Genomic DNA, 22,472 nt, shown 5'->3' with positions numbered 1-22,472 from the left:
GAATAATGACTGCGATTTGGTGATTTTTGCAAGGAGTACTCAGCTAAAAGTGGTACTGCCAGTACCGAGCTCTGCCAGTACTAATCCTGTACTTCCTGTACAGAGTGAGAAAGAGATGGGCACATGAGTAAGTATGGCTACTGGGCTTGGGTCCACCCCAAGGCGCGGCTGGGTTTAGAGTCTCACTTCTTCCTTCAGGCCCGTCTACTGCTGCTTTGCTAGGATAACTGAGAGAGCGGCGGTGGCGAGCGGCAGTGTTTGCCTCCACCAACACGGGTTGACCCAGGATCCCAGAACCCACCCAACCTCCTTGCTCTCCTCAGCTAACTGTACTGCTCTCTGCCTGCCCTCACGTCCGGGATCAGCGAGTTCTAACTACTGTCATGTTCAGAACTGGGCCAAGGAAGGAAAGAGCAAGACTAGACTCCAGTGGCTCCCTGCTCCTCGTCTACCGGTGCGGACACAGAGGGCAGAAAGGGACTGGTGATTGTTCTGGGATGCTTTGTGCTTAGACACGCAGCCCTGCTTTGGTATTCTCTATTGTGGAAGGGAGGCCTCTGGTGGGATGGAAGCTCTACTCCATATGGAGGTCTGCTGCAAGAGCAGTGGCTGAGCCAGTCTGGAAGACTTTTTTTTCCCCTGTGATTTCAGTTCTCCTGTTCCTGACCATTTACCTCTTCTTTTCTTTGCTTTTTCTTTTTCTTTTTTTAAATACAAAGCTGGAACGGAAGCCACCGCACTGAAATAGGAATCAAGGGACCCTGTTTCCAGATCACTATTCTTGTTATCACTGGCTGCTTTGTCTCGTTTCCTGAAGATTTAGATTTAGATTTTCATTTATATTTATATGCAAGGTCTATTGCATGGATCACCACTCCCTCCCCCGTCCGACCTACTCGCTATTCCAACAGAAGATATTTGTACATTCTCACTTATATTAAGTATATTACCCTGACTTACGCTTCCCCTTAGGCTTCAACTCCAAGGCCGCTTGGATTTCCAAGTCTAGCTTAGTCGCTGTTTTAGCATCTATCATATCTGTAAGCATTGAGTGCCTTCACTCTAAGTCAAAACCATTAACTCAGGCATTGTCGACTCTGCTCATCATGCTCACAATCAATGGACCAACAGAGACCTCATATTTTTGCACTCTATCTAAAGATATAAATAGTCATATTTGACCCTCTACCTAGGCACACCCTCTGGGTGATGTCCACTGTGAAATTCAAACTGCCAAGTTCCTAAAAATGTGTCACCTTCTTCAGTTCCGCCAGCTGAGAGAGCACGCAGGACTCCTTGGCGATCTGCCACCCAGAGAGCCGGCACCTGACGGTGATGTTTCCGGTGAAGCCGCTGCTACAGGGTAGAGTATATTCATCATCCTCAGACCCAAATCCAAAGGAGATGCTGTTACACTGGGCTGGAAAATAACAGGTACATGGGGGGGAAAGACTCCAGAACATTCTAGCGCTCTACAACAAAACTGCAGTGTTGAAGTGATTTAGAAGTTACATTTACAGATTTAAAATCAAGTGGGCATGGCAGCCCACCTTTAATCCCACCAGCACTCAGGAGACATGAGCAGAGAGTTCTCAGATCAATCTGGCTAGCCAAACCAGCCGGAAACAATGAGCTCCACATGCAGTAAGAGACCCTGCCTGGTTATATAAAATGAAAAGCAACCGAGGAAGACACCCAACATCAACCTTGGGCCTCCACGGGTACACATATGCATCCATACATACTTGTGTCCATACCCATGCAAACCTGATAACCTTGAGGATGCCATAGAACAAAGAATGATAGTGCAGTTGGAATACGGATGGTTGTCACTGTGACATGATCCTTCCTGACGTGTACTTATTTCAAAGCTGCTTTTACTGCATCACCAATGACCCTTAGAGTCTATCTTCCCATGACTGGAACTAGGAGATGGCATTATCGAAAGCCAGGTCCTCAAGGCCTGCCTGGAAACTTGATTTCTTCATTGTCCTGTTCTATGTCTGATATATCAGATAGTGAGTGTTGGCTGAGTGAATGTTGTTGGCAGACAGTGACAGAGGTTGTGACTGGAGATACTCAAGGCTGAATTTAAAAAGTAAAATGAATACACATCTATTGCTAATGGCAGACCTTCTGATCCGCATCTTATATTTCTTGCAGTCCCAGCCCTGCATCACCTACCCCTTCCTTTGCATACTCTCTACAACCACTGGGGACCACATGCCATTTCTCGGCTTCTGTGAGATCAATAGATTCTTTTGGACTCCATACATGAGTGAGGACATATAGTATTGATCTTTCTTTGTCTGGCTTCTTTCATTTAACATAATGTCCTCTAAACTCATCCATCATGCCACAGGCAGCAAGAATCATCCTTTTCAGGGGCTGAAGAGTACTGCATATCAAAATAGCTGGGAAGCATTCGTTGACTGTTTCCATTGAAAGGAAATCATAAATGTTTGAGGTGATAAATGTGCTAATTACATCATTACACAATGTCAGCAGCTCTCAAAAGAGTACATTATCATCCCATAAATGTGCATGACTACTCTGTGTCTAATTAACTATTTTTAATATTAGGCATACCGATGCACATCCATAATCCCAGGACTCAGAAGGCTGGGGGTGGGGGCTTGAGAATTGGAAACCAGTCTGGGCTACAGAGAGAGAGACTCTCTCTCAAGAAATAAGAGAGAGAGAGAGAGAGAGAGAGAGAGAGAGAGAGAGAGAGAGAGAGAGAGAGAGAGAGAAGAGGAGAAGAGGGGGAGAGAGGAGGGGAAGAAGGAAGGGAGGGGAGAGAGAAGGGGAGGGAAGGGGAAAGAGAGGAGTCGAGAGGGGAGGAAAAGAAAGGAAAAAAGGAAAAGAAAGGAAAGGAAAGGAAAGGAAAGGAAAGGAAAGGAAAGGAAAGGAAAGGAAAGGAAAGGAAAGGAAAGGAGAAAATGTGTGATATTTGTTTTAACCATCAGCATCACCTCGACACAGTGTAGAGTTAATTACCTGGGAAGGGAGTCGATGAGGGCTTGTCTAGATTGGGATTGTGTGTGGTAGGTCTGTGGTGGATTTTCTTAACTGGGTTAGCTGAGGTAGGAGGACCCACTCTGAATGTGTCACCATTCCGTGTCACCATTCCGTGGGCTGGATCTTGGACTTGGATGTGACTGTGACTAGCTGTTTCAGGTCCTGCTGCCTCTACTTCCCCCAAAGATGGACTATAGCCTGGAACTATGAGGCAAATAAGCCCTGTCTCCCCCAAGTTGCTTTTATCAAGGTATTTTACCTCATCAAGAGGAAATGAACTAAGACGGTATTTTTAAAATGTAGAGAGAGGTGGGTGTGTGCACTTTCCCCTTGGGTCTTTAGGTGGTGAGTTAAAACTACCATCAGCTCCAAGGCGTTTCCTATGTGTCTATCAGCAAAGCGCTGCTGAGTCATGTCCACCACAGCCTGTATGGGTCAGTGCTGCTGAGTCATGTCCACCACAGCCTGTATGAGTCAATGCTGCTGAGTCGTGTCCACCACAGCTTGTAGTGGGGTCAGTGCTCCAGCACGTTTATCTGAGATGCTCAGATCTCCAATTAGTAACTATCAGAGAGTCAGCTGGGGTTGAGTGGTATGGGGGTGGGGGAGGCTACCAGTTTCCACTGAAGGTAGGTTTTAGAACAGTTCTCTTAGAAACAGGCATACTCAATCTACTTTCTGAGGACATCATGCAGACTGATGAAAGATTGGATCAAAGATGGAAGCCCAGCATTACCTTCCCCGAACACTCGAAAAGAACTGTCTTTAACTGAGAACCGCCTTCTCAGGGCCTCCAGAGCCTTGTCCGTCGCCTGCTCCATGGCAGACAGGAGCTCATCTGTGTTAATGGAGCCGGTCACTTCATAGCCAACAACGATGCTTCCTTCTCTGCAGTGAGGGAGTGGGAGAAAGTAGAGATTCACTGTCCCTGCATTTACTTTCTCAGGACAAATCTGTAAATACATGGTGTGGAGTCCACAGGAATGAAGTAAGCAGATTGTCTATGTGCCTTCATGGAGCTGAGAAATAAGCAAATGCTCCCCCCCCCACACACACATATGTGCACACATACATATGCACACATACATTTCTATCCATGCATGCATATGTACATATCATTTGCATGCACATGCATACCCGTATGCATCCTAGCATCCATGTGTACATACATGTACGTGCATATGCCCACAGTCATTTCTAAATGTTAAATGTTATGAGAGACAGGTAGAGAGTGGCGAGCATAGAAGGCAGAAGCAAATGCCTCACACTCTACGCAGACTGGGTGGAGAAGTTTTCTCGGTGGAAAACATCCCTGGTTTTTGACACAGGCCTTTAAGATGATGTCTTAGTCAGGGTCACTATTGCTGTGATAAAACACCATGATCAAAAGCAACTTGGAGAGGAAAGGAAGGGTTTCTTTGGCTTACTCCTCCAGGTGACGGTCTATCACCAAGGAAAATCAGGGCAGGAACTGAAAAAGGGCAGGAACCTGGAGGCAGGAAATGAAGCAGAAGCCATGGAGGAATGTGGCTTATTGGCTTGTTCCCCACGGCTTGCTCAGTCTCCTTCTTATAACACTTAGGACCACCTGCCCAGGGATAGCACTACCCACAATGGGCTGGATTCTACATCAATCAGTGATTAAGACAATGTACTATAGACTTGTATACAGGTAAATCTTATGGACACATCTTCTCCATTAAAAATCCCTGTTCCTAAATCTGTTTCTATCTTATGTCCAGTTGACAGAAAAATAACCAGCATAGAGGAGGAGACAAGTGATGAGCAGCATTCTTGATGGCATGCACGTATCTGTAAAAGTTCTGGGACAGGCAGAGTGTGACCACCTTGAAGACTGGAGTGACTAGTCCAATAACCAAGAGAGAATGGTAGGAAGTAATACAGGGGAAATAACACTGGGAAAACTAGCTAAAGGAAGGTGGTATGAAAAGCAGGAGGATGAGCCAAGAAGGCAGTGGTTTGGCTTGAACTAGTTGGCTAACCATTTCTGTGGAAGCATTTAGACTGAGGTTATGCTTGGCAGACTTGCTAGGAAAGCAGGTTTGGGATGTACAAGAAAGAAACCAGTTAACAATAACTTCACCAGGACACCCACAGAACCAACTAACCTGGGCTCATAAGAGCTCACAGAGACAGAACTGACAACCAGGGAGCCTGCATGGGACTAGGCCCTCTTCATATAAGTTACAGTTGTGTTGTTTGGTCTTCATGTGAGACTCTGAATAGTGGGAGCAAAGGCTGTCTCTGACTCAGTTGCCTGCTATGGGGACCCTTCCCTCCTACCAGAGTGCCTCATCCAGCCTTAATAGAAGAGGAGGTGCCGAGTCTCACTGCAACTTGATATGCCATGGCTGGTTGATATCCATGGAAGGCCTGCCCTTTTCTGAAGAGAAGGGGAGAAGGAATGGATGGGGAGGAAGAGGGGAGACGGAGGGGAGGACTAGGAGGAGAGGTGGGAGGGGAAACTGTGGTCAGGATGTAAAAACAACATAAATAAATACAAAAAAAAAGAGAATAATTTCACAGAATGGGAACAAAATTAGTGTGCTTACATAGTGGAATATTATTGGACAGTAAAAAAGGCGGGACTCACAGCTACTGGGTAAAACAAGAATGAACTGCAAGGACTTCATGCTGAGTGATAGAAGCCAGGTAATTAAAAAAAACAAATCAACAACAACAACAAAACCTGACCTTGCATTTGTATGACATTCTAGAGCAGGTTAAACTAACCTAGGGATGTAGAAATCAGCCCCAGTGGCTGCTTCTGGTGGAGAGTGTGGTGGTAGCCATGGAGATTGGCTGCAAAGGAACTGGAGGAACTGGAGGAACTGGAGGTATTGGAAACAGTCTGACCGGGTGGGACAGGCTGCGTGCAGCAGGTCAGACCCGATGGAACTGTGCATTGACAATCTGTGTACAGCGTGATGTGTTCATTACACCTCAGACAGTAACTGAGAGCAGAGCGTGGCTCAAGGTTTGAGTCTAGCAACTGGAAGGTCAGGTGAGAAGACAGTGGAGGAGGTGACTGGTCTGGAGTGAGTGGGCCGAGGGAGCAGGGGTGGCCATGGGCTCGACATGCCCACTGGAAGAGCAAGCAAAAATGTCCAGTTGGTGGCTGACATTCAGAGTTCAAGGCCAAGACAGGTGCCAGGCGCAGCCACAGGTACACAGAGTGGCTCTGAAGCCACAAACACACCCGAGAGCACGCACGTTGAGGAAATGAGTCCTATGGTTAGTCCAAGAGATCAGCACTGAGTCGCCTTCACTCTTGTTTTTCACTCTGTAGACCAGGCTGGCCTGGAATTCACCACGGAACCCAGGCTGGCTTGGAACTTGCAGCAATCCTCCTGCTGCGGCTTCCTAAGTGCTGAGATTACAGGTATGAGCCACCATGCCCAGCTGCCTCTGTTTCAATGTTTTATTTTCTGACTTTAAAAAGATATTTATTTTAAAATGCTGTTGTAATTAAGTTTAAAATACGAATTTTAAAAATATGTATTTTTTATTATGTGTGTGTGGAGAAGGGGGATACACGAATACAGGTGCCAGGGAGGCCAGAAGAGGGTACCAGATAGCTCTGGAGATGTAGTTACACGTGGTTGTGAGCCACCTGATAAGGGCTCTAGGAACCAAAGTCAAGTCCTGTAGAAGACCAGTATGTATTCTTCACTCCTGGGCCAACTCTCTAGCCCCCCAGCTACCCACATTTTAAAGATAAAAGAATGCAGACACAGAAAGAAGCCAGGTTAGGAAATGAGAAATTGGCCGGAACTTCTGAAGTCTCCAAATGCGAACTCAGATGCTTTTGCTCTGATACAGCCCACCCTGATCCGCTTGCCGACTCTTTTCCTACCTATTGCTTATTTTGTTTTACTTTGAAACAGGGTCTCCCCGTGTAACCTTGAATTCATTGTGTATTCTAGGTCAGTTAGAAAATAATGGCAATTCTGCCTCCACCTCCCAAGCACTGGGATTACATTCATGTGTCACCACACCTGGCTGTTTTCTCAGGTTTTGACTGTAAGATTACTGAAATTAAATCTCAGTTTTATCTAGTAGTTCACTGACAGCAAAGACAAAAAAGAAAAGAAGACAGATAGAAAGAGAAAGAAAGAAAAAAGAAAGAAAGAAAGGAAGGAAGGAAGGAAGGAAGAAAGAAAATAATAATCCACTAAATAGATTCAATAGAAGAACAAGGAAGCCATGTTCTTCTCTGTGTTGGATTTTGAAGAAAATTACTCCCATGGGACTTTCTAAATGACTTTATGGAATAAGAATACATTTATAGCCAGTGTTGCTGAAAATTTCCCATGACTGGTTTGAAGTTAACCATGGAAAAAATAATGACTCAAGTTCTCTGACCTCTAAGCTACTTCCTCCAGCAAGCAGACTACAAGTAGCTGGCAGTTGAAGAACACATGATCAACTCCAAATAACTTTGAATTGAATCATAAACAAAAGGCTAATTTACTAAATATCTCTTTATTTGCTGTAGACAGTGACTTCTGAGTTTTGAACCACAGCCTATACTTGAGACCTGCACAGAAGGATTGTTTTATCCAAGGTTCCCATCGTGACTCCAAATTATACAACATCATGTCTTCTGTGGTAGAAAAATGCTCATCTCTCTACACCCACATCCCTCATGCCACCCCTAACCTCTTCCTGAACCTATCACCATGATTCCCCCTTCCTCTCAAGTTCCTACCTACACCCATATGTTTACAATTCTCTTTTTAATGTGTGTGTGTATTCTTTCATGCATTGTGTGTGTGTGTGTGTTCACATGCACATGCATGTGTGTACTTGTATGTGGGGATGCTCTCTACTTCTTTTGAGACAGGGTCTCCCACTGGCCTGGATCTCATTAGGTGAGTCTAGCTGGCCAGTGGACCCCAGGGATCCCCTGTCTCTCCCTCCCCAGCCCTGGGATAACATGTGTGCACTACCATACCAGGCATTATTATGTGGGTTCGGGGGTCAGACTTCAGATCTCAGGCTAAGATATCTCCCTGGCTTTGACTTTACAGTTCTGTCAAGACCAGCAGGAACATCACTGGGCATTCTCAGGACCGGTGCAGGATTCTAGAGCAGCCCTTCTAAGACCAGCTGTGACTTACCGAAATTGGGTGACCCGAACTGACTCAAAACCGCGGATTCCTCTGTATGCTTCTTTAAGCTTAGAAAGAAAACAAACGACAGTGTTCCGATCTTTGTCCTCACACATCAAAGAAACAAAATTGGAGCAAAACACAGATGCAAACAACAAATAAACCAACAGCAGATGAGCAAAGAAAGAAGGGACCCTGGGAAGAAGTTATGTGTCAGAACAAATACAGTTAAAATAACAGCTGAGAACACATGCACACCATTTATTTTTGAGGATGCTAGGAGTGTGTAAATGGCCAGAGGCTGGGGAGGTGGCTCCATCAGGAAAGAGATTGCCACAGGAATGAGGACTTGAGTTCAGAATCCCAGCATTCATGTAAATGGGGTACATAGCCACATACATCTGTTAACCCCAGTGCTGGGAAGTAGAGACAAGCAGATCCTGGAGCTGGTTGGTCAACCAGTCTAGCCACTTGGTGAGTCCAGTAGGAGGCCTTGTCTCAAAAATAACAATGATAATGTGTGGACACCTTTAAATTAATTAGATTAATCAGAAGGCACTTGGCATCTGCCTCTGGCCTCCACACGTGCACACAGAGACGGGTGGTATTGGAATAATGGGAATAGGGTAAATGATATAGTAAATGTACCCAGATCTGTGCTCTGGCATACTGACTGGTCTACTTTTTACGTGACTTCGCTACGAAGTCAAGTTTTGTTCAGTAACTCTTCTCAGCTTCTAAGAGATGCTTCTTTATGGAACTAATTAAAATGCTGACGATTGAGTTTAGGTTGTGACCATTTAGTATGTGTAGTTTAAAAACCATAAAATAGTCAAGGATCCTTAGTATAGCATTCAAATCAGCAAGAAAAACCAAACCCAAGTCAACTGATAGAATCTCAGGAAAACGCTCAAGGAACATCAACTGTGGGCAGAGTGAATAGGGGCTCTGTAAGAACTCATCAAATGTAAGTCACTAAATATGTATTAAGGGACTGAAGAGTTGGCTCAGCAGTTAGTTAGGAGCATGCAAAGGGCCTGACCTCCTCTGTTCCCAATGTCCACCCATAGGTCTAACTCCAGGGGACCTGCCTCCCTCTTCTGGACTCTGCAAGTACTGCACTCTTCACTCATACCTGCACACACACACACACACACACACACACACACACACACACACTTTAAAATTAAATACATCTTTTAAAAATATGTTATTAAGGGGCTAATTCAGTCAGTAAAGCACTTGTCTTGCATGAAGATCTGTGTCTGAGCCCCAGGACCCACATTAAAAAAAAAAATCCAGATGTGATGGTACATGCTTATAATCCCAGCACTGAGGAGGTAGAGACAGGCAGATCATACAGACTTACTAACCAGCCCAGCTGAATTGGCAAGCCCCAGGCCAAAGAAATCCCTGTCCAAAAGGAGGAAAAAGCAGGAGGATAAAGAAAGGGGGGGGAAGAAAAGAAAACACATTTGAGGCTGTTTTCTCTGTTCCCCACATGTGCACACAGCACCCACATGGGTGACCCTTGTATACAAATATGCACACATATAAAATATGGATTAAATACATGTTCTTATTTGAAGAGCATCTGAACTCATGGTTAGAAGGAAAACCCTCATATAATACATAGTGCTTACTTGATTTTCAATTCCAGTTGTGTAGTAGGCGTACACAGCAGAAGATGAATTCCAAAGGTCTTTGGTAAAAGTTGCATTCATTTCAAAAGTGCCCCAAACCTCTATAGGAAGTGGGGAAAATAGATACAATAAATTTGTAACTTGATTTTATCAGCAGCATAAAATTATGAAAGCACAATTCAGAACCCATGGTAGATATTTTTACTTATTTATTTATTTGTTTCCCCGTAATTCTCAAGTCACTCAACACTGTGTGTGTGTGTGTGTGTGTGTGTGTGTGTGTGTGTGTCCGTATTTGTTTGTCTGTGTCTGTGTGTCTGTGTACATGGAGATGGGATGTTTGGTGTCTGTCTCAATTATTCTCTACCTTATTTTTGGAGACAGGGTCTCTCACTGAACCTGGAGCTCATGAATTCTGATAAATAAGCTGGCCAAAGAGCCCAGGGATCCTAGAGTCTCTGCTTCCCCTGTTTTGAGATCCAGTGTGCCCAACTGAAGATCCAACCTCAAGTTCACATGCTTCCACACCAAGCACTTTATTGGCTGAATCATCTCCTCTGCCCCAACACAACTTCCAAGCTGTATGCTAACTCTCACAAGCCCCATGCTTACTAGCTCAGGGATAGTGCTCCTCTGTACAGAGCTGGTCTCTCTGTGGACAACTCCTGCTCAGTCTTCACTCAGGGTCTAATCATCAGCTATTCTGGAAGCCCTTCTGTGGTCCCCAAATGCAAAATCCTTCTATCTCTGAATTCCATCACTGCTTTTTCTATCTGGCTATACCTGTCTCCACAGTACTGTGGGAAGCCCCTCATGAGCACGTTGCCTGTCTGAGCCTTCTTTCTATTTCTTGCAGATGGATCAGAAATGGGTCTTCTTCCAAAATGTGGGCTTTCATTAGCATTTGGTGAAAACAATTCTTTTCTTTCTTATATTACAGCCCAGCCTCCCCGACTAGCCTGATAGTTCATACATAGCAAGACAAGTGCGTTGTGGCTTCTCCAAGGGTTTACTCTGGAACTGGACATGAAGATGGTCCTTAATAGACACACGATGCCATAACATGAATTGCTGTGGTCCTGGGAAGGAGAAGTAGGCATGCCCAGTTAAACTGGACTGCTTCTGGCTCCTCCCTCAGTATTTCCTCATACCTAAAACCCAGAGCTTCCAGATGACTAGAACAGTCTTTCGGAAGCTCCTCCTCCTCTTCCTCTTCTTCCTCCTGCTCTTTCTCCTCCCCATCCCTTTTCCAACTCCTCTTCCTTCTCTTCTCTCTTCTCCCTCTTTGCACACAGTGTCTCAAACTATAGCCTAGACCGTCCGAGAACTTACTATGAAACCTAAGCTGCCCTCAAACGTCAGGCAACCCTCTTGCCTCTGTCTCCAGAGTGCTCGGATTACAGGCACGAACTCCCACGCTCGGGGGAATTTTCTTAAAGTCCATTAAGGCCTGGAGTCCATGTCACTAGCCTCGTCTCATTCTTCATAAAACAGAAACATGTCAACAGTGGTTTCCCTAGTCTCTAAGGCTATATACATTGTGTGGGGGAAAGAAAAGAGAGCAGAGAAGGAAAGCATGCTGGCTCAGGCAGTTGCCCACTTGGATTACAGTGCATCTTTCTAAATCTCAATAGAATTCTGCAATCACAGAGCCGAGCTGCATGTGTCTAGGGGTTGAAATGGCATCCAAACATCATCTTGTAGTTTGGGATCTGCTGCACTGAGGAAGCTTTCATGGGTCTAGACAAATCTAACGGGGTACCACTGCCTCACAACCACCCTTCAGCATCAGCCAGGCAGAGTATATAATACTGTCTGTGTGGCATCCTGGGATGAGAGTACCCAAGCCAAGAGTTACTTACTTGCTCTCTCACAGAAATCAACACTCTGGCTGAGGTCGTTGAGAGGGCAGTTACAGCTTGAGAGGGGTCCAGCTGTGTGAAGGTAGCAGTTCTGGGGATCAAGGCAGGAGGGAGGAAACCAAGTATAGCTGTCTTCACAGGCACACTCCGGGAACCCCTGCAGGGTTCTGCAGTCTACATATAGAAAAAGAAAGAGAACACAGTTTCACCGTGTCTGCTTTCTAAATCAACTTCTGCTCAGTCCTTGGCTCTGACTTGGAATCTGAACCAAGGCTTTCTCAGCAGAAGCTGGAAGGATGGCAGTGTTTAAGATATAGACGTGTCCAACTCCAGAGACTCTGAGGTAGCTGTGAAAATCCTAGCAAAGACAAAAACCCAAATAGCTTGGCTTAGCATCCAAAACAAGGCTACAGATCCCACCGGTACCCACTGTGATGGAAGGAAAGGCAGAAGAGCATGGTCACCACATAGAGTTATTGACAGGGTCTAAAGGGTATTTGACTGTTATCTCATGGAGTCCCCATTCATCCACCTTTCAGCACTCCAAGGGAGACCTTCATAGCTGCATGCCAGGGCTGGAGACATGATTCAGGGTTTAGGAGCTCTTGTTGCTCTGCAGGGGACCTGAGATTGGTTCCTAGCTATCCTGGCGGCCCACAGGCATCTAGAACTGCCACTCCAGGGCATCTAAAGCCTTCTGCTGGCCTCCTCGGGTACCAAGCATGCATGTAGTGTACATATATACATGCAGGTAAAGTACTCATACATGCTGAGTATTGTGAAACACTCCTTTAATTCTAGGACTCGGGAGGCAGAGGCAGGAGGATCTCTATGAGTTCAAGGCCAGTCTGGTCTACAGATCAAGTTTCAGGACAACCAGGGCTACACAGAGAAACCCTGTCTTGTGGCGGGGGGGGGGGGGGGGGGGGACGACACTCATATACAAAAATTTTAAGTGTTTAAGTGTTTTAAAAGCTTAGAAAGGCAGAATGATTTGGAGGTGGGGTAATGATGAAAATGACTACCAGTCAATGTTGTGCATTTGTTATTTTGTGTTGGATCTGGCATGCCCATCAAAAGCCTTCCATCTTAACAGAAAGGTGAAGGGTGGGGCTGGGCAGGGGCGGGCAGGGATGTGAGGGTGAGACAGTCTAGGATATGTCTGAGAAACATACATGGGAGTGTGTAGTGAGTGCTGGTCAAACTTTACCGTGCTTCCTGGAGCATTTCACCCCCAGAGTTTCTGATCCAACACATGGACTAGAGAATTTGCATTTCTATCCAGTTCCCTGCTCCTGATGGTGGTGGTGATCTGAATACTTTGGGACTCACAGCTTTAGCCAAGTCATTAAACTTCTCTGGGAACCACTTTCATGTTTTGAGTTACCAAATATTTCTTGCTATCTTCTAGATACACACTGGGATTTCGTATCCTGGCCTCATGAGGCTGGATGGGGTCATAGAATAAATTCTGGCCAATAAGATAGAAACAGAATTAGTGTCTTCCATTCTCAGCCCAAGATTGTCATTGGCTGTAAGATGGTCTCCAGGGTTTCATTTCTTTGTTACTCAGAATAGATACACTTGAAGTAGGGTCTCGTCCATCAGCTGGTACCTGAGCGACACCCACAGACACAGCTCCTTTGCCAACATACAATGCACATGTCCCATTAAGAAGAAACATTAGGTCTTGATGCCACAGAGCTTGTGTGGAATGATCATTTTTCACAGCACAGCCTGCCTACCCTGACTGGCCCGCCCCTCTCCCCATTTACACTCCCAGTCCCTGGGAAGCTAATTTACACGTGGTGGCCTTCACTCTGATGATCTTGCTGGGCCCATGTAAGCAGGGTGATGGAGACTTCAAATGCTTCAGAAGTCTTTTCAGTTCTCTCTTCTCCCTGGGATCCCTGTACGTCATCTGAAGCAACACCTCATACTCCTGGACTGGAGGGAGAGAGAGGTTATCAGCAGGTCTCTGTGTGAGGGGAAGATCACTTAGCCGTCATCACGTCCTGCTTAGAGCTCCCGGGCTGTCCCTGACACTGGTCACTACATTCTGCACGTCCAGACGTTGACTTAACACTTGCGCAAGCAGACACGCCTCACACATGCCTCGTACAGACCTCTCCTCCCACTTACCTCTCCTCCCACTTCTGCTAGGCCAATAGTTCCTGTGCTCTCTGTCCTACCCCAGACTCAAGCAGAAACAGGCTTGAACATCCTACTTACCCTTCCGTCATACCTTAGCTTTGGTTTCCTTGAAATATCTCCAACATAAACCCCCCAACCTCACCCTTTCCAAAGAACTTGTTTTTTTAAAATGTTCCACTAATTAGTGGAAATTTGGGAATTTGCTTGAAATACAAAAGCAAAACACAACCAGACCTTAGCATATATCTGTGCACACTTACCTCCAGCTACTCGTTTCTGTAAATAAACAATTTTCCTTTCTTGCCCCAAAGATGAGCCTTCTGTACCTGGGGCTCTGGTGTCCTGGGCTTCCTTCCACATGCCAAACCCAATCTTACCTTGGGGCTTTGCATGTGCTAACTCTGTAGCCAGAATGACTGGGTTCAAATCTTGTCTACAGTTCCTTGGGAGTACCTCCAAATGGTGGGGAACAGGGTAAATGTGACCCTGTTCACTTTCCCAGGAGTCAGTGGTACTGACACCAGATAGGTTGGATTAAATTCTGACTTACAGCCCCTAGCTCTGGGCCCTAGTTTCATGGTCTCTAAATAAAGATGACCATGAATAGTCAAAGTGTGAGTGTGATGGTTTAATTTATATAAAAGAACTAAACACAGCCTGGCATAGTGACAGCCCAATAAATAAATAAATACTTGCTGTATTTTATTGTCATTGTTATTGTTGGGGAGATCCTGTTTGTGGCATTCCATATTAAAGTTATTTTTTGTTTCATTTTCCTGAAGAACTGTAGTCTCGCACTGGGGACATGGTTCATGCCAAGCCTAGCACATGGTCATATGTCGTGTAAGTGTACTTAAATGCATTGCATGCCAGAAAGTTTATTGTGGACTGCGCTAGAACCTAGCCATCATCTGTGTGGGTCAGTGTCTTCATAAGGAAATACATTCAGTGTTCCAAACATCGGGCCTGTGTGTTGACATCCACACCAGGACTCATCCCCAAGCTGAGAGCTCTGCGCATTAATTACTTTCATAGGCACAAGAGAATAGGAACAAAGAGCAGGCTCCTGTTGGGTGTGGTGCAAGATGCTCATCCCCCTTGTCAGCTCTCCTGGATTTGTAGTCACCTAGGAGACACACCTCTGGAGCGGTATTTGAAGGCGTTTCCAGAGAGGTTTAACTGAGAAGGAAAGCCCACCCTGAATGTGGATGGCACCATTCCAGGAGCTGAATAGAAGAGGAGGGAGAGGAAGCACACTGAGCACCAGCAACCATCCCTAAGCTTCCTGAATGTGGACATGGTGTGACCAGCTGTCTGCCGCTCTTTCCTGGCATGATGGACTGCATGGGCTCTGAAATCATGAGTCCAAATTAACCGGTCCTTCACTGCAGTGCTTTGGTAAGACATCCTGCCACAGCAGCAAATAGACCAACTAGTACACCGAGTTTTTTTTGTTTTTTGTTTTTGTTTTTTTTTTAATCCTTAAAAACGTCTTACTCAAGAATTACCACTATTCTCACTTAACAGATTTGGATAATTCCATAATGTGCCTAAGATCACCTGGCAGTTGCTGGGGTAGGAAGCCTGTTTTCTTGGCATCAGTGTCCCCAGTACAGGGACCTCTAGCAGGGTCTTACCTGATTGTCTTTTCTCAACCACACTGACATCTTCTTTTGTTTTGTTGTTGCCATTTTTCTGCTAAAAAAAAAAAAAAAAAAAAAGGAAAGAAGACGGCTGTGGTGAAGCTTTGTGATCTCCAAATCGTAAGGCCTGTGGAGTTTCCTAGATGACCTGAAATTGCTGATCTAATACCCAAGCCTAGAGTGGTAGGAGATGGCCGAGAGAGGCCTTGCTAAGGCTGCCTTGAGCAAAGACCTGGAGGAATGATGGAGTCTGCAGAAGAGGAAGTGATGGATCTGCAGGAAGAGGAAGTGATGGAGTCTGCAGGAAGAGGAAGTGATTGAGTCTGCAGGAAGGGGAAGTGATGGTCTTTGCAAGAGGCAGGAACAGCATGTGTGCAGGCCAGAGCTATGAATGAGTCCAGCTGTGATGATAAAGTAAAGGACTGGAAAACATGAAGAAGTGAGGGAAGGGAGAAGACTAAGAGGTGGGGATGGAGTCCACAGAGGCAGGTCATGTAGACAGAGGCAGGTCATGTAGACAGAAGCAACTCGTGTACATCTAGCAGACCACAGAAAGAAGATTTTAAGATTTGTAGGAAGGGTTGTTGTTGTTGTTGTTGTGTGTGTGTGTGCACGTTGCATATACATGGGTATATTAGTGAGTGCAGCCATGTACCCATGGGAAGACCAGAGAAGCTATTGAATGTCTTCCTCTGTCACTCTTTAGTTTATTCCTTGGAGACAGGGGCTCTCACTACAGTGAATCTGGTCACTGTTTTGGTTGACTGCCTGGCTCAGTGTCTGTCTGTCTCCACCCTCCTGTACTGGGGTTACAGCCATTCCCAGTTTTTTTTTTTTTAAGTGCATGCTGAGGATTTAAACTTGGATTGTCATGCTTCCAGAACAAAAGGTCTTCACCACCGCATCAGTTTTGTAGCCCTGATTTTAGCTTTTACCTGAGAGTTATTCGGAGTTCGGACAGGGGGAACACAAGAAAGATTCGCTCTGATTTACTTTACAAAAGCCTTAACCTTGAAGCCACGTTAAGAATGGACAAGCACTCCCCGTGCTGAGTCGCCCAGCCTGGATGCAGGGGGAGGAGTTTGGTCCTGCCTCAACTTAATGTGCCAGGCTTTGTTGACTCTCATGGGAGCCTGGCCCTTTCTGAATGGAGACAGAGGAGGAGTGTGTGTGTTGAGGGGGAGAGGCTGGGGGGAGGGAAGGGAGGGGTTGAGGGAGGGGAAATTGTGGTCAGTATATAAAATAAATGAAAAAAATTAATTTAAAAAGGTCTTTTTTTTTTGCCTTTTGAAAAAAGAATGGCCAGGCACAGAAGCAATGGAAGTGTTTCTGGGGTTACCAAGGTACTACAGGAGTAAGACAGCGAAGCCGTAGATGACAGAGGCCGCAGTAGTGGGAGAAGTTAGGAGTGTCTGACTGCTGCTGGATGTATTTTAAAGTCAATTTTAAAACTGGTCGACAGAGGCAACAGTACAAGGTTCAAGCATGGCACTGTTTCACCCGGGTAGAAAGTGGTGTCGCAGGAAAAGAAGAGTGGGTTTAGTAAGAAAAGTTCAAGGGTTCAGTTTGGGACGTGTGAAGTTGAGGAGTGTTAGTGCCCAAAGGGATGGTGGCTCCATGAGTGAAGAGTTCAGGCCGAAGCATCCGGATGAAAATCCACACTCGGGAATCGTCCGTGAGCTGAAACCATTCAGACCATGATCCTAGATGAAACCATCGAGAAAGTGAGGGGCCCGTAGCCGGGGTGACGGCTCAGTTGTCAAAGCATCTGCTGTACAAGGGTAAGGAGCCACCAGAGTGTGGGTCCCCAGAACCTATGTACATGCTGAGTAGGCAGGGTGGCCTGCCTCTGATTCCAGCCCTAGAAGATGGATACACAGAACAAGCTAGCTAGAAAGAGTCATCGTGTCACAGACCTCTGGGCCTGAGAGATCCTGACTCAATAAATAAAGTGGAAAAGCAGTTGAGAAGGATTTCTGTTATCAACCTCGGGCTTCTGTGTGTGTATATACTCTCACACACGTGTGCATACACACATGCAAACACACATACTCATAAATTTGCAACAAATACAGACAAATAGAAAAAAACAAGAAATGTAAGTACACTGGCACTTGAGAGGTAGGCAGGCTACTGCAAGTTTGAGGCTAACCTGGTCTACACAAAGAGTTCCATGCCACCAAGAACTACATGACAAGACCCTGTCCCAAAAAGCATAAAACGCTGGGCAGTGGTGGCCCACGCCTTTAGTCCCAGCACTTGGGAGGCAGAGGCAGGCGGATCACTGAGTTCAAGGCCAGCCTGGTCTGTAGAGCAAGTTCCAGGACAGCCAGAACTACAGAGAAACCCTGTCTCCAACAACAACAAAGCATAAAACAAGAGAAGAATGATAGCACACATCTATAATCCTCAAAAGTAGGAGGTAGAGGCAGGAAGATCAGCAGTTCAAAGCCAGCCTCAGCTACACAGTGAGTTGGAGACCAGCCTGCATTGCATGAGACCCTGTACTAAGCAACAACGTGAGAAGAAAAAGGCGGAGTAGAAATGATGGAGAAGGCCCATGGGTCGTTAGTGTCCACCCACATGGCTTTTCTGTGCCCAAGAGGCTATAGCAGAGAATGTGTTGAACTAGACAAGAGGGTTACATTTTCGGGGGAGACCCTCATTTGCAATCCAGTCACGCGCACTTCAACGAGCTCCAATAGCTTCCTGAAGACCTCACAGTGAACGCTGGTAATCCTGAGAGGAGAACTCAGGACTTCGGATGGGAAGTCCGCCAGCCTCGGTAGCCCAGCTGCCTGCACAGTGATAGATTCTGAAGGTGACAGGAAGGTAGAGAGGAGAGATGGTTGCCAAGGGAAACAGGACATGTGCACCAACTCACCTGCAGGAAGCCATCGGTGCCCTTGGTCAGAGTGAACAAAGGGATGAGCCACAGGAATCCAGCTCTCATTTCCAGGAGCTCCTTCTACCCTCTCTGGCCTGAACATAGACACCCGTGTCTAGTCACCTGGGAGGCAGCGTACTAAAACAAAAATTATGAGCCAAGACTGTAAACAGGTACGTTCAACATCAGCCCCTTAAGTTTTACTGGGATTTTCTTTGTCCCATGAAAATATCCAAGGGTTCTAAGAAGCACAAACTCTATAAAGTGCTTAAACTTAAAGATAACAATCAGCCAGTCTAGAAAGTTTCCTTCTTATTAGCTGATGGAGTCAGTAACAAATTGTTCTTAAGTTTCTACTTATGCTAAATAATTTGGACATAATTCAACACATAAACATTGTGGTGATTCAAAAGAAAAATGTCCCTCATAGGCTCTGGTGTGTGAACATTTGGGCCCCAGGTGGTGGCGCTGTTTGGGGAGGTTGTGGAACTTTTAGGAGGTCAAGGCTTGCTGGAGAAAGCACATGGGGGGCGGGCAGCTTTGAGGAGTTTACAGGCTCACCTACTTCCAGTCCGACTTCTCGGCTGTGCGTTTGTGGGTGAATATATGAGCTCTTAACTTCCTGTTCCCACTGCCTGTTGCCACGCTTCCCTTACCATTACAGACTTTCCCTCCGGACCTTTCTTCCTCTAGTTGCCCTTGGTCATGCTCTTTTATCGCAGCCACAGAAAAATAACTAATACAGACATGGTCATGAAATTAATCTTTTATAGCCAGGCTATTTGGTGTTGGAGAAAAATCATGCTGACTTACAATTGTTTTGCCTAATACTTAGCTACTAGGCACGCGAGGCCTCTGCATTTTTCATTTTAATTAAAATCATATTTAAAATTCAGTTTCTCAGATGAAGGCTATAGCTCGGTGGTAAAGCACTTGCCTAGCATGAAAGAGTTCAGCCTGCAGGAACACAATGCAACACACCACACACACACACACACACACACACACACACACACACACACACACACAATCAGTTTCTCAACTGCATTAACTATACATATTTTTGTCCTTGTGTTTTTGAGATAGGATATCATGTAGCCCAGGCTATCCTCAAATTCACTACTAGCTAAGGATGACTTTAAATTTCCTAGCTGTACATCCCAAGTGCTAGGACCACCAACATGTGCCACCAAGGTCAGTGTATGTGGTCCTGGGGATAAACCCAGTGTTTCACACATCCTACACAAGCATTCTCTCAACTGAAACACATCCCTAGCTACTGGATGTATTTCTAAGATTCACAAGTCACAAGTGGCTAAGTAGTACATCACAGAATACCTCCATCAGTTTTGAAAGTTTAACTGGATAGCAGTGATTGAAAATAAAGGATTATTTCCCCCACAGACTTTCAGCATTTCTTTTACAGCTCCATAGAAAATAGTTTTAAAAATGGTTCCCAGACTCAATAATCCACTGGAGTAAGTGTACAGATCAGTACAGAGTGGAGCTCTCTCCGTCACGTACCTTGCTTCTTGGTGAACTTAAGTCTTCATGTGCACACTGACATCTCCACCAGATGCTGCTCTCTGACCTAAAGAGAAAAGTGTCAGGGATGGGGGAGGACTACTATACCCACGGTTGGTTTTCTAGGGCCTTCTGGGGCTGCTCGGGAAGTGTGGAACACAGACGACATCTGCATCACCTTTCCCCTTGGGAGAATGAATGGTCTTCTCACACCCCACCTTCCCTTTTGCCAAAGACTCCTCTTCGATCTTTGGCTGGCTGAGTCTGCAGACGGTAACCTAGGCTTCAACCACTCTTTTAGATCTTGGCTTACCTGCTCTAAAGCCTGTCTGCTTCTGCCTGCGTTCACTGTTCTCCAAGCTAATGGGTATTTGTCTCTGAAGAACAGCATTTCAATTTTTTTCTAGCCTGCAGTAACACAACACACACACACAGACACACAGACACACAGACACAGACACACACACACACACACACACACACACACACACACACACACACACACACACACGCATTTATCCTTCTGTATCAGCATTTGGAGATTGGTCCAGGGCCACTGAACATACCAATATCTGCACAAATCCCTCATATAGAACAGTAAAATAGTGGTTCTCAACGACCCTTTCACAGGGGTTGCATATCAGATATCCTGCATATCAGATATTTACATTATGGTTCATACCAGTAGCAAAATTACAGTTATGAAGTAGCAATGAAAATGATTTTATGGTTGGGGGGGTGTCACCAGAACATGAGGAACTGTGTTAAAGGGTCACAGCATTAGGAAGATTAAGAACCACTGAGGCAGACTATCTGACAGTGACTTAGACACATCTTCCCACAGAGTCCAGGTCATCTCTAGATCACCTGAACACAGTGTGATGTAAGTGCTACGAAAATAGATGTTATATTGCATTGCTTAGGGGATGACAAGAGAATGTCTGCATGTGTTCAGGGTAGACACCTATTACTATGCACTTGATTGAATTAGCAGACGTTTTGTTTTATATATGTATATATGTATATACACACACAGCATAAATTGAATTCTTTCATGAGCTGTACTTTGGATTCTCTCTCTCTCTCTCTCTCTCTCTCTCTCTCTCTCTCTCTCTCTCTCTCTCTCTCTCTCTTCTCTCTCTCTCTCTCTCTCTCTCTCTCTCTCTCTCTCTCTGTGTGTGTGTGTGTGTGTGTGTGTGTGTGTGTGTGTGTGTGTGTTCTAGTTTCTCTTCTGTTTCTATGACAAAGTGCCCTGACAAAAAGCAACCAAAGGAGAAAGCCTTCATTCAGAGTGAGTTCCACCCCCTCATTTAACAGTCAAGACAGTCTTCAGGGGACTCCCCTACCGGCCAACCCAATTCAGACAATCCTCAAGTGAGGCTTTCTACTCAGGTAACTCTAAGTTACATTAAAGTGACAGTTCAAACTAACTGCCACGCTGTTTTTTGAGTCAAGGTCTCATGTAGCACAGACCTGTCTCAAATTCACTGTGCAGCAATGGACTGATCCTCCTGCCTCTACTTCTGAATTTCCGAGATAATGAGTATGAATAACCACACCATTGGATATAGCCAAACCTTGGGTACTTTCCTTGGTTTTAGTTTATTTCCATTTAATTGTTAAGCTTTCAAGCATGACCAACTTAATATACTTCAATGCAGTCCAGCCCCAGAGCGAGGGGCCGGGGCTGCTCCCTCTCCTTTTTCTCCACTTCCAGGAAGACTCTTTTAATTTGAATGCTAGATATTCTTTTGCTTGTGACTTGTAACCCTGGAGTTGATGAATAGGATAACAGCCTCTGTGCATGTGTGCCCCATCTGTCCCTTCTCTGTGTGCCAAGGACTATTACTAAATAAAAGCCCTGGCCATCATGTGATTCTCCACAACTCGCTGCTCTCTCCTGCTAAAAACTCTTTCTCCCAGGTGCAGCCTGAGGCTGTAAACCCAGCTCAGAAAGCCTGGGCGACAGCTCTGGGCATCGTAAGGAAGTCTTCTCTCCCACCTCCTTATTCCCTTGCCCCTTCCTCTGGACTGCCTCTTGGGATTTTCAGAAATGATTATCAGTGATGCACGGTTGAGGTTGTGTTGGTTGGTAGGCCAATCATCAATAGATGACCATAAAGAAAGAAGAGAAAGTGAAGAGGCAGCAGAGGAGATACAGAGGGAAGGGTTGAGACTAGAAGGGGAGCATTTAGAAAACCTAGACATCCATAGTTTTCCTAAAGCCTGTTAAATCTTCATTAGGTCCAGCCTAGCTATGGATATTATTAAAAGTATTCAGCAATGCTCATGTCCAGGCAGATGTACTTCTGGACAATTTCTACTCTAGGTAAAAGATCTACACACTTAACCTGGTTCTGCGGTAAGTGTCTGGTGCAGGTTTGGGTACCTGTATTAGTCAAAGTTCTATTGCTGTGACAAAATATCAGGAAAAAAGCAACTTGAGTTAGGAACGACTCACTTCGGCTCATGGCTTGAAGGTATAGTCCATCAAGCAAGGAGGGCGTGGTAGCAGGCGCTGAGTTTTCTGGTCACATTGCAGCCACAATTAGGAAGCAGAGAGAGCCTCGTGCTGGTGGTCCGCTCCTTGTCTCTGTTTTATC

General features: G+C 45.5%; 1 protein-coding gene across 1 annotated transcript in view; it reads right to left on the bottom strand.

Moving 5' to 3' along the window:
• Window positions 1–22,472, bottom strand: part of Adgrf1 (adhesion G protein-coupled receptor F1) — a 48,876-nt gene that overhangs the window by 17,552 nt on the left and 8,852 nt on the right. The window contains exons 2-10 of the mRNA XM_059281712.1: window positions 19,870–19,936; window positions 18,343–18,483; window positions 15,453–15,510; window positions 13,465–13,608; window positions 11,662–11,835; window positions 9,800–9,900; window positions 8,166–8,224; window positions 3,758–3,909; window positions 1,257–1,420 (exon numbers count right to left, since the gene is read on the bottom strand). Of these exons, the coding sequence (XP_059137695.1) occupies window positions 1,257–1,420; window positions 3,758–3,909; window positions 8,166–8,224; window positions 9,800–9,900; window positions 11,662–11,835; window positions 13,465–13,608; window positions 15,453–15,510; window positions 18,343–18,411 (921 nt within the window). The 5' untranslated portion in view covers window positions 18,412–18,483; window positions 19,870–19,936. The remainder of the gene's footprint in view (window positions 1–1,256; window positions 1,421–3,757; window positions 3,910–8,165; window positions 8,225–9,799; window positions 9,901–11,661; window positions 11,836–13,464; window positions 13,609–15,452; window positions 15,511–18,342; window positions 18,484–19,869; window positions 19,937–22,472) is intronic.

This window comes from Peromyscus eremicus, chromosome 16_21 (genome assembly GCF_949786415.1).
Source record: "Peromyscus eremicus chromosome 16_21, PerEre_H2_v1, whole genome shotgun sequence".
Lineage (NCBI taxonomy): Eukaryota > Metazoa > Chordata > Mammalia > Rodentia > Cricetidae > Peromyscus > Peromyscus eremicus.
Note: the sequence above shows the minus strand (reverse complement) of the source record. Positions and strands in the feature narration are given on the sequence as shown.